A 12,413-nucleotide genomic window follows, 5' to 3' on the forward strand; every position below is an offset into this window, starting at 1 on the left:
ACAAAAATTATAATAGATTTTTTTGTAAATATTGAACTTTAGAAAATCTAAATTAACACTTATTGAAGTTAATAAGAAATTTGCATGTAATGAAACAAAAGGAACATCAAGCACAAAATAAAAATGTAATCTATTATAGGAACAAAGATAAAATGTAAAAAAGTGTGCATAGTTTCTCAACAATGTTATGATCAAACTGGTAATGAAGCCAGTTTCTTTGCAGGTGGTTTCATTGCCAGTCAAATAAAGCCAAGTGTTTGAAAAAAGAAAAAAATTGTTACTAATTGTAATGAATTTCTTTTAGATGCTCAAGTTTTTCAATAAAACAAAAACATGCTTGTATTGACAAAAATAATATATTGAATACATATAAATTTCATGAAAGAAAAACAAGCTACTATGTTGTTAGTAATTATTATTGAACATAAAGAAGTTAAAGAAATATTGCCAACATTACCAATATACTATGCATCATCAACATTATGATGAAAATTGCACACATTGCAACACTTCTAGATGTACTGTACATATGAAAAAAAAAGATTCAATACATTATAAAGTAGTTAGTTGGCTTCTTTGCCAAGTTTGTTATAATTTTACTGGAAAGTTTCCATTACAAGAGGCATATTTCTTCATATTCCTTTTTATGATTACGAAAATAGATTTATTAGTTAGTTCTAACTATTATATTTAAAGTCATCATTGTTTATTTAATTAAAAATTAAATTAGAATAGAAAGAATGTGTGTTACCTTCTGCTTGATATAATTTATCTAAAACTTCATGAAATGTCTCCTTGATAAGTTACCTTGGCAAATTACATTATAGTATAGTAGTACATTCTATTGTTCATTATTCTTTTATTGGTAACAATGTGGATGGATACTAACATATAACAACTTGAGGCAACTTCCTAAACATACACTTTATAATCTAGGTAAGTAAGTATCAGATGAGATGATTTGAGTTATGCTTACTCCATTACAAAGAAATTTTTAATGAACCTATTTTATTTTTGAAATAATAGACAATTAAATTTGCATGGATATTAATATATTGATTTCTTTTTTTTTCTAAATAAACTGTGAGGAAAATTACATAATTAGAAAAATAATCTGAGGAAATTTTTGACCTTTTTAATATTGCATTCTTTATACTCAGGTTATTTTTCATGTGCTGACAATAGCTTTCAGATATTTTAAAAAAACTACCAATCAAAAATTTTAAAAAACCTGTTTTTATTAAATAAAAATGTATGCAAACTTATTTCATTATACAATTGATTATTTTTGCATATTAATTTTTTATTTATAAAATTTATACAATAGATTATATTAATATAATTAATGTTATTTCTTGATTTTGACATTTATATACTGTTATTAACATCTATTTTAGTGCAATTTTTAGAAAATAAATAATTGGCAATGAATATATCATTTAATTGTAAACATAAATAATATTTAAAAAGATCAAATTAATAAAAAATGTTAAAATGAAAGATATTTTACAAATATTAATAGTATTTTCAATTTTGTAGGTAGCCATAAAGACCTAATTCAGCAAATCATAGTAGATGTATTGCTAAATTTAAAACTGCATCGATGTAATACTCTTATAACGGGCCAGAAACACTCCTCCCTGTCACATGGCTCTAATATTGGAAGGTAAAAATAAGAACAATAATATTATTGTTACACTTTTTTAAAACTTATATTAAATATAATTATTATATTTATTTCAGCTCTTGTGGAAATCTTTTACCAACTCCTCCCACAGAAATTGGAACCATTTGTCATGTTGAAAATTGTTCTGAGATGGAAATGATAACTTATTTAATGGAATGTTATGCAAGAGTTAGTGTAGAAGAAAGAAATTCACCAAGAGTAAGAACTATTTTAGAAAGATAAAATCAAAAAAGTAAATATAGGCATAGACAAAGAAATGCAATTTGGTGTAGTAACTGGAGTTATCATTTACACAGCGAGCGAGTGTTCCACCGTTAAGTGATGTATTAACTGATGTTAGGACTCAGTGTGTTCAGCATACGTTGACAGTGATCCAAGGTGTATTTACAACACCCAGGCAAGTTTTAAGTGAATGGATTGTTTTGGTAAACAATTCAATGTGAACTGATTACTTTATTTATAATTTCAGTTCATGTATTCTATTACTATTATAATGAAATAATTTGTATATTTAAGGCCATCATCAAAGCCTTCTTTACTATTGCCTTACTTGCTGACACAAAGTTTTCCAAGAAGTTTCTTGTCTGAGTTAGTTTGTGTAGCATATCAAGACCAAGAAACATTTAAAGCTGTAAGTTTTTGTAAATAAATGAATTTGATTTTTTGTTTATTTTTATATTTAGAATGTGTTTCTCTTTTTTTACATACATAAAACTTTAATTTACTTTTAGGTATTTGTACCATTATTACATAGTTTACTTCATGTAATGAGACAATGTTCTTTGGAATCTGATAATTTTAAACAACCATTATTAGCACTAACAGAATTATGTGAAATACGTTGTGGTTTAAGTGGGAGTAATAGACCAATTTGCACATTGGTAAGAAAATTAATTTTAAAATTAATTTTTAAAACAATTTATTTTATAAATACTTGTATAATAAATTAATGCAGCTAGTTGAAGATAAATTATGGATACCAGAAGCAATTTCTCAAGCTTTAGGTCGTGAAGTTGCAAAACTTTCTTTCATGGGACCTTTTCTCAGTTTATCTGTATTTGCTGAAGATAATGTAAGTATTAACATAATTATATTCAGTTTTACTTGGAAAAATTATATTACTAAAATATGATTTTTAATAGCCTAAAATAGTAGATAAATATTTTTCTGGAAGCACTTTAACTCCTGATAATACACGACTTATAAATCAATCCCTGCAACATTTTCTTGAATTTTCAAGGGTGAGTTTTTCAATTTTATTATGTTAGCTTGAATTTAAACCATACTTTCCTATAAGCCATATTATTAAAAATTCAATGATTGTAAAATATAAAAAAATCAATGTTGGATATTTTCTTTGCTTTCTTCACACTAATTAAATTTTTGAAATAGGGATTCATGGGAAATATTCCATAAAATTTATTTATTAATTGTTTGTTAATTTACAAAAATTGAAAAGTGAGAGAACTTATTAATAATCTTAATTATTAATAAACAATTAATAAATTTCTTTTTATCAAGTAGTTTCTATTCATTTTTGATATATTGTATTATTAATATAAGCTATGCATAACTTTGAATTAAGAAGTGGATAATTTTATATTTCAATCAATTAAATTTTGAAATAACTAAATTTCTGTTTGATTTTAAAATTTAAGTCTAGGTTTAGCAGAAATATTGTGAGATGATTAGATCAGTTAGGTGTGATTTAATTTGTATCTTTGAAGTGAATCTGTAATATTTATTATTTGACAAGAAAAACTTGTTTTACATTTTTAATCATGAAATTTTTCAAATAATTTCAATAAAACTTTTAAAATTTTATCAAGCATTTTTTTTATTTTGGCCATTTTATCTCTTAACACATGCAAACACATTGATTTTCAATGATTTTGTATCATAAACTACGAAATATTTTTATTGTACTATTAGATATTTATTCTCATAAACATTAAAAATCAAAATAAATTATCTAAAAACAAGTATATTTCAACATAGCTATTAATGACCTTTAGCTAATTATAGCCTTTCAAATTGTTTTAGCAAAATTTCCAATTTTGTGCACTATACCAAATTGAGTATAAGATAAATGTTGAGAATAAATCTAGTTAATTAGATAGGTAGGTAGGTATTTACTAAATCGATAAATAAATAAATGATGTAATTTAGTTTGTTTGTTTGAAACTCTTATTAAACAATTTTAGATAAAAACTCAAATTTGAATAATATGGCTTATATTTTTGTCAACATAATAGTTAAAATATACTTTAGTTTGTATTTGGTTCTTTAATAAATTTTTTATCTTCTCTTTCTTTTCTTTCTCTTAAACTATTAGCTTAATATATTTTCTAATTATAAAAGTAAGCACTCTGAGATTTCAGTAGTTATAATTTTTGCATGAAGTTCTTTATTTCAAATCCAATAATTCTGAATGGATTTGAATAAAATGATTTTTATTGTATTTAATGTAAATTTAAACTTAGTGTATATTCATCTATGAATTAAGTTTAAAAAATGATAGCCATCTGAAAATTTTAAATTTTGTTTTTCCTACAGAATTATTTAGAATTAAGGTAAAAATCCGTGATTATATATATAAACAGACATCAGCTAATCCGATAAACATTAAAGCAACCAAAGCCAAATTAACGGGCTAGAAGTTTATATATATATAGTCAATTTCATAACTAAATTCCTTATATACTACAGTTTTTTTTATTGAAATTAGAGTTTTTTATTTAGCTTTTCAAGTGATGATTTATTACTTAAAATCTGTATTTATAATTCATAGTTTAATTATTTTTTTTTATTTTAGAATGAAATTTTCAGAGTCTTTCATGCTGTACTAGTTAATACAGGAAGTAGGGAAGGTGCTCTCAATTATATTGGAGCTATTTTACAAGCAAATGAGAAAAGAGCACAGCTTCAGGTAAATTTTACAGCATCACTAATAAATTTATAACTTGTTTGTAATTTATGGATTTATTTCAATTCTGACAAACATTCAAATATGATTGTTTTATAAAATTTACAGTTTTTTCTTATTTTAATATACTCTAATTATGTTTGATTACATAATTATGTAATGCTATTATTATTAAATACAAAAGTTATAAACTAGTGATAATTTTATATTATTTGATGAATATTTGTCCTTTCACATGCTATACAAGGCAATAACAATTCCATTGGCAAAGTTGAACTTTTTCTGTAAATGTCATATATGTCCTGGCAATTTTTATTTATGTAATTATTAATTTTAATTTTGCTGTGCTACCATTAGAGGACTTTTGTAACTATTTTACATTTTTTTACAAATGGTAGCCTACAAAGAAAGGTTGACTTCGCCAATGGAATTGTTATTGCCTCATATAGCGTGTGAAAGGACAAAAAATGGACTAAGACTCATCTATGTATAGTCAAAGAAAATATATTTTTCTGTAAATATCCTCAATATCCTGTTCATCTACATCTCCTAATCCTGCTGTATCGATTAAGTTGATCAAACTCAACCTAATGATACAGTGATAGGCTCTTCTCATTGAGAATTCTTGGATACCTTCAGCCATAACTTCTTCCACACTTCATTCATGCATTTATCAGTTAATTCTTCATGCAAAGCCGATATTGCCTATGACATCCATGATGTTATGTTTTTTCCAAAATTGCACCAAACATAGATTTAAAGAAAGTACATCTTTTTCTGATTGGTTTGTGTTCATAAGTAATTGTATTATGTACAAATCAATAAAATGCTGCGATAATTTAAATCAGTGTAAAATTTGAGTTTTTTTAAGGCTTCAAGCAGACAGTGTTATATCGAGGCAGCATTAATGGGGTCTTACTGTATTTCATCAACAGATGGAATAAATATAAATATATAAATATTTATTTTCTGAAAATCATTAATCAGAGTGTTTAAGATTTCATTTGTTGATTTAGTTAATTGAAAATATTGTGATTCCAGTTTTTTTTCTATATCAGCCTATAAAACTATCAGTGAGATTAATGTTTTAATAGATAAATATGTAATGTTTAACATCTGTTTATTGGGTTATTTGGAAAGTTTGTAGCAATTTTTCATAGCTGACAGTTGGGATACTGGATGAAGTGCAAATTATTAGAATTGATTCATATCTTTTTCATGCATTCTAATAATATCCATTACAAGGCTAATTAAATGCTCATTACAAAAAATTTTATTGTATTTTGTGAAAATGAAAGCAAACAAGTTGCATTTTCAACAATTGTTTCTTTTCTTCTATTGAAAAGGCAAAAATGCATAGAAACAGCAACAGAAATATGTGATGTTAATGATGAGGGTGCTGTAGGAGAATCAAGTTTTCAAAAGTGGTTTACTAAATTTAAAGTGGGTAATTTCAACCTTGAAGATGCTCTACATTCGGGAAGACCAATCCTTGTTGAAGACGACCAGATCAAAACATTATTGGATGACAACTAGTGTTTCTCAAACAGGATTCCGGTTATTTTTTTAACCTGGAAAATTATACAAACATCTCCAACCCGATATATAATTATAGCTACAACCAACAGACTGCCGAAAATCTATCGGGCTAGTTTTATGCTACTTATTAAATAGCCGAAAATCTATTGTTTTATAGCCGAAAATCTATCGGGCTAGTTTTATGCTACTTATTAGATAAATTACGTAATCAATTTGGTACTAGAGGTAAGCGTTAGGCGCCATCTCTTATTAATATTAATAATTATAAATAATTTTNGTAGCTTATTTGTGGTAGGACTCTGAAAATTCTTTACTTGTCAGAACCTGTAATATAAGGAATAATTGTGCTTACGCTGTCTTAATATTTAACCATGTCCAGTAGCTTCAATAAATGCATAATGCCAGATTGTGCAAATTGGACAAAGATACAAATGAGTATAAAGTCTGCAAGTATGAAGTTTTTCTTCATAAACCTGATTATTAAAGCCAAACAAATTGCCGAATTATTGAGCTATAAGCTTGATGCTGCTATTAAAGCAGCTGAGGTAAACAAATCAAAAATACTAGAGAGCAAAAGAAGTACTACAATCTAGAAAACAAACTTGAAATCTTTCAGGCTACAGATGAAAAAACACATAATATCTGTCTTCTCTTAAATGCATTAAACACGATTCCAATCGCATCAATTGAATCGGAAAGGGCATTCTCGGTAGCAAGACTTTTCATTACTAAAATAAGACTTAGAATGAGTGATCGGAGTATTGATCATCTTTGCTTTTTAAAATCTTATAAAAGTTTACAATATTTTGTATTATATTTTATTTAAAAAACGAAAATTACCTTCTAAGTTATAAGTTTGATCTAAGTTCAATTTTTAATTTTTAACTCAATTCAAAGCATTTTTTTTGTTGTTGTTGTTGTATGCAGTTTCTAGCAAACTTTAATAAATTTTTTCTATTTGTGAAAATTTCTACGTAATTCAAAGGTAATTTTTATTATATATCTTACATAGCATTATTAATATGATTTTGGATGATACAGAACTTTAAAATTACTTTAAAAAATGAAAAATAATTATATCATTTAATTTCAAGATATTTTGTATACCTTAAAAATAATTGATTCTATTCCGGGATTTCCTGGGATCCCGGGAAACAGTTCACTTTTACCCCGGAATCCCGGGACAAGCAAAAGAGCGGGAAATGAGAAACCCTAATGACAACCTTTTGTTGCATAACTCGAGGGACATCATACATAGTGAAGTCATTGAACAGTGCCATATTTCTATATCTGAAGTTCAGATATGTGAATCATTACATTTGAATTTTTTGACTTAGTGGAAAAGAACTGCCATATTACATCTCTATTTATAATTCTCTTCAAAAATGTAATAAAAACAACTCTTTTCTGAAACATCTAGTGATTAAAAAGTGGATTGTTTATAACAGCATCAGCCGAAAACAATTGTGGGATAAGCCAGACTTCACCTAAAGAAAGAAGTCATACTCACCATCTGGTGGGATTAGAAATTCTGTACAATGTTTGATTTAGTGGAAGCAGCTCAATCAATTCTTATAAGTGTTGTTCCAAACTGGATCAACTGAAGATGGAAATTGAAGAAAAATGTTCAGAATTGGCCTACAAAAAAGGCATTAACAGCACGTACATAATTGAATAAAGATATGTTTTTAGTTTTAAAAGAGTTTTTATTTCTCTTAAAGACCACAGTGAACTTCTCAAACAACCCTATACATAAAATATTGCTAATTTTAATTTCTCTTATTACTTAAAATTTTCTGGCTTCCTATAAAACTTAAACATTATTGGCAGTTTCTAATTATTTATTTATTGTTTTTAGAGTGATGAACGCTTTGTGGCTGGTGATGGATTCATGATAAATTTATTATCGGTTTTGCATCAGCTATCAGTAAAAGTGAAGCTAGATAAGGTATATCTTAAAAAAATTAAATTAATGATTTTAATAAATTGTGTATATAATTTTGATTCAAAACTGTTTAAATTGTTAATATGCTTAATTGGTTACTAGGTTGATCCATATTATCCTTATCATCCTAGAAGTAGAATAGATATTAAAAATGAAAGTAGAATAAAATGTACTAGTCTGGATGCTACTACTTGGACTGAAGAAATGAGTAAGAAATATTTTATCTTAACACAATTAACACATTATTTTGTTGTTTATTTGTTTATCTAATTTTTTTCTGTTGACACAGGTAAAAGTGGTAGCCATTCTTGGCAGGAAATAAAATTTCCTACCGAATGTTTCTTCCTCACACTACACTGCCATCACTTGGCCATCATTCCAGCTATTCGTCGTTATGTCCGTAGACTTAGAGCCATTCGTGATTTACAGAGACTTGCAGAGGAGATTCAGGCTGTGGAATACATGTGGCGTTATTTACCCACTGCAGACAGAAATAGGCAGCTTGTTAAAAAATGGAAATCTCAAGCCAAAGTTAGTTGATTAATTTATATTTTAAAAAACTTATTAGTAATTACATAAATCTTACATCTTTGTTGATAATGTTTCAGAAACTTGGAAAAGGAAAAGCTTGTGCTGATGCAGGTTTGTTAGATGAAGTGTTACTGCGCCGTTGCATACAATTTTATTCAATGGTAGCTGGTTTACTGTTGAAAGTGATATCAGGTCCCAATGAGTGAGTAATGAACATAATTAAGATTTTATAATATTCTTTATTTTCAAGTATTTAAATAACTGTTTGAATATAATAATTTAACTGACATCCTTTTTTTGTTCAGAATTACATTGCCATTACCAACAAATGTGCCACAGACATTTGCTGCATATCCAGATTGGTATATTGAAGATATTGCTGATTTTCTGCTGTTTGCCATACAGTAAGACTGATTCTGCCATTTAATAATAATTTATATTTAAATATATTAATATTTGTCATTATTAAAGATATTTGCCACAAGTAGTTGAGACCAATATTACTCAGGAACTTCTCACTCTTTTGGTGGTTCTGGTGTGTTCGCCTTATTATGTGAACAATCCATATTTGATAGCAAAGTTGGTAGAAGTTATGTTTATGGCAAATCCATCCATTCAGCCATACACAGGAAACTTGCATACTCGTTTACTCTCTCATCCATTAGCAGAACATCATCTTTCATTAGCATTGATGAAATTTTATACAGGTAAATAGTTGTTTATTAATCAAGAAATTGTTAAAGTTGACTGAATACATGAATTAAATTTTTGCAGATGTTGAAACCACAGGTGCAACAAGTGAATTTTATGATAAATTCACAATTCGTTATCATATCAGCATCATATTCAAGAGCCTGTGGATAAGTCCTGTACATAAACAAGCTGTCATCAGGGAATCTGCGTAAGTTTTTAAAAAACTTTATATGAGAATTTAGAAAAAATGTTAAAAAGATAAACTGATATATTAATTTATTCCAGGACTGGTAAACAGTTTGTTAGATTTATTAATATGCTTATGAATGATACAACATTCCTGTTAGACGAAAGTTTAGAAACTTTAAAGAGAATTCACGAAGCTCAAGAAGCAATGGAAAATAAGCAGAGTTGGCATCAGCAACCTCATGTGTGTATTTATTTAAATAATAATAGTTGAAATAAAAATTTTATATAATTTTATTATTATTTTCTTATATATTTCAGGAAGCACAACAAACTCAGCAGAGACAGCTAGCAACAGATGAGCGGCAATGTCGCTCATACCTTACTCTAGCTAGAGAGACTGTAGACATGCTTCATTACTTAACTGATGACATAAAAGAACCTTTCTTGCGTCCAGTAAATATTTTTGTTTAATATCAATGACATAACATAAAACAAACCAAATGTAACTTTTAACCATTTTGATATTTATTTATTTATTTATAGGAATTAGCAGATAGACTAGCTGCCATGTTAAATTTTAATTTACAACAATTGTGTGGTCCCAAGTGTAAAAATCTGAAAGTGAAAAATCCTGACAGATATGGATGGGAACCAAAAAAGTTGCTTGATCAACTCACTGATATCTACCTCCATTTGGATTGTGATCAGTTTGCTCAAGCTATTGCATCTGACGAAGTAATTGTTATACAATTTTCATTTTTTCTCGGAGTAAATTTAATGTTCTTTATTAATATTTCCTCTTTCCCCTAAGCGGTCATATCGACAAGAGTTATTTGAAGATGCAATTTCTCGAATGAAGAAGGCGATGATCAAAACGGACATGCAAATACATCAATTTCAAGATTTATCAAGTCGTGTTCAGAAATTTGTGATACAAAATCTGAAGCAGGAAATAGATTACAGTGATGCACCTGAAGAATTTAGAGGTAACAAAACTAATTAATTACATTTACAAAATCAAATTAAACATCTATTAAAATAAGCCAATGTATCTTAAAAAAGCATTTTAAACCCTTAATATCTGTTATTTAGATCCTCTTATGGATACTTTGATGGAGGATCCAGTCATATTGCCCAGTGGCACGATAATGGATCGACCAATCATCGTTCGCCACCTGCTCAATTCCAGCACGGATCCATTTAATCGGCAGCATTTAACTGAAGACATGTTGATTCCAGGTAAAAATTCAAAATTCTAATTGAAGCACAATTAAGCTAAAAACATATAAAATCAAAAGGCAGAAACAGAAAATATGCTGTTCTGAGCAAAAGAACACATATTTAAAATCATATATAGTAGTGCCAAAGGTTTGGTTTTTAATTTTGACAAGTTTTATCAAACTTTTACACACATTACTTTCAAAATAAGTTACTTCTGTAGCTACACATTTCTGTCTATATCCACACCACTTTTCAAAGCAGTCCTGGAAACTATTTTGTGTCTTTACGGACTCACTGCTTCCATCTCTGCTGCTGACTGAACTATTTAACTTGCATGGTTCCTAAAATGAAAGTCTTTGGGGAAAGATCAAGGATAGGGAAGTTTGTGAAGCATTGTGATAATCAGATATGAATGAAAAAAAGGTTAACCTATCACATGTTTAAATTTTTCTGTTGTGTGTAGTTGCCATGTTGAATTTTTAGATGAAAAATTTTTTGTTTTAAATAATAATTGTGGCTATTGTATTGTTAAAAATTATTTTTTTATTTTGCACAAACAAAATAAATATATTGAAAATATGAACTTTTGAAATATAATTTTTTGTTATATATATATNGTATGGGAATGTAATCAGCAAATGGAAATGACATCATATACTAGACCAAGTGCACTCTTGATTTCAAAAAGGTTTGCCACCCCTTCTTTAATCTATCCCATGTTGAAATTTTTCTCCATTGAGTGTGGCCGCCATGTTGAATTTTTGTCAATGTTAAGCCAAACGAAAAATTTTTTTTTAATATTAACTGTGGCTACCGTATCATTAAAAGTTATTTTTTTATTTTGCACAAACAAAATAAATATATTGAAAAATATAAAAACAAAAAATTATATTTCGAAAGTTCATTTTAATATAAAAATTATGATGCATAGCGACATCTAGTATCAAAAACGTACCGATACTGTAACAAGATATATCGGTACAGTATCGGTAAGTTTTTGATACCCCAACATATATCAGGATCGTGACCTTTGACCTGCATGGTCAAAGGTCACGACCCTGATATGTTGGGAACAACACAGGTGAGGTTAAAGCTGATGTATTTTAAGTGTTCTGCAAAAAAAAACCCAGCGAAGTGGGATCTTGCAGCTAGTTTTAATATAAAAAATATGATGCATAGCGACATCTAGTATAAAAAATGTACCGATACTTTGACCCACGGGGTTTAACCCCGTGGGTCAAAGGTCACGACCCTGATATGTCTGGAATAACACGGGTGAGGTTAAGGATGGCCAATGAAAGCCCTTGGACATCAAAAAATGGCTTCCAGGACTGACTTGACACAGTATAGACTGGCAGATACATGTAGCTGTAGGAGGAGCTTATAAGTATTTACAGAAGACCACCTTTAAAGATTAATAATTTAATGTAACTTATAATAGTCAAAAATGAATTTATTGATTTTATTTTAGTTACATTAGTAAAAATCTGATAGACAAAAGATTTCCACCCCCATATAACAATAAATAAATAAGCTAAAAAGATGTAATGGGGGAAAATTTTAAATATTTTTATGAAATTAGAATATATTTTAAAATTTTTTCTTCATTTTCACGATTGTTTTAACATATTCTTTATAATAGTAAAATTTTCACAAAGTATGTTTTTGAGATTAATCATATT

The 12,413-nt window shown here is 27.8% G+C and overlaps 1 protein-coding gene across 1 annotated transcript in view; it reads left to right on the forward strand.

Moving 5' to 3' along the window:
* Positions 1–12,413, forward strand: part of LOC111617898 (ubiquitin conjugation factor E4 B-like) — a 52,672-nt gene that overhangs the window by 38,116 nt on the left and 2,143 nt on the right. Inside the window, exons 6-25 of the mRNA XM_023359248.1 lie at positions 1,540–1,666; positions 1,744–1,885; positions 1,984–2,084; positions 2,204–2,318; positions 2,419–2,568; positions 2,643–2,759; positions 2,830–2,928; positions 4,503–4,616; positions 8,011–8,100; positions 8,200–8,305; positions 8,387–8,628; positions 8,706–8,830; positions 8,934–9,032; positions 9,100–9,335; positions 9,403–9,529; positions 9,607–9,751; positions 9,829–9,963; positions 10,054–10,245; positions 10,322–10,496; positions 10,603–10,749. Coding sequence (XP_023215016.1) covers positions 1,540–1,666; positions 1,744–1,885; positions 1,984–2,084; positions 2,204–2,318; positions 2,419–2,568; positions 2,643–2,759; positions 2,830–2,928; positions 4,503–4,616; positions 8,011–8,100; positions 8,200–8,305; positions 8,387–8,628; positions 8,706–8,830; positions 8,934–9,032; positions 9,100–9,335; positions 9,403–9,529; positions 9,607–9,751; positions 9,829–9,963; positions 10,054–10,245; positions 10,322–10,496; positions 10,603–10,749 — 2,784 coding nt within the window. The remainder of the gene's footprint in view (positions 1–1,539; positions 1,667–1,743; positions 1,886–1,983; positions 2,085–2,203; positions 2,319–2,418; positions 2,569–2,642; positions 2,760–2,829; positions 2,929–4,502; positions 4,617–8,010; positions 8,101–8,199; positions 8,306–8,386; positions 8,629–8,705; positions 8,831–8,933; positions 9,033–9,099; positions 9,336–9,402; positions 9,530–9,606; positions 9,752–9,828; positions 9,964–10,053; positions 10,246–10,321; positions 10,497–10,602; positions 10,750–12,413) is intronic.

This window comes from Centruroides sculpturatus, unplaced genomic scaffold (genome assembly GCF_000671375.1).
Source record: "Centruroides sculpturatus isolate CEXI.00-Female unplaced genomic scaffold, Cexi_2.0 scaffold215, whole genome shotgun sequence".
Taxonomy (NCBI): Eukaryota; Metazoa; Arthropoda; class Arachnida; order Scorpiones; family Buthidae; genus Centruroides; species Centruroides sculpturatus.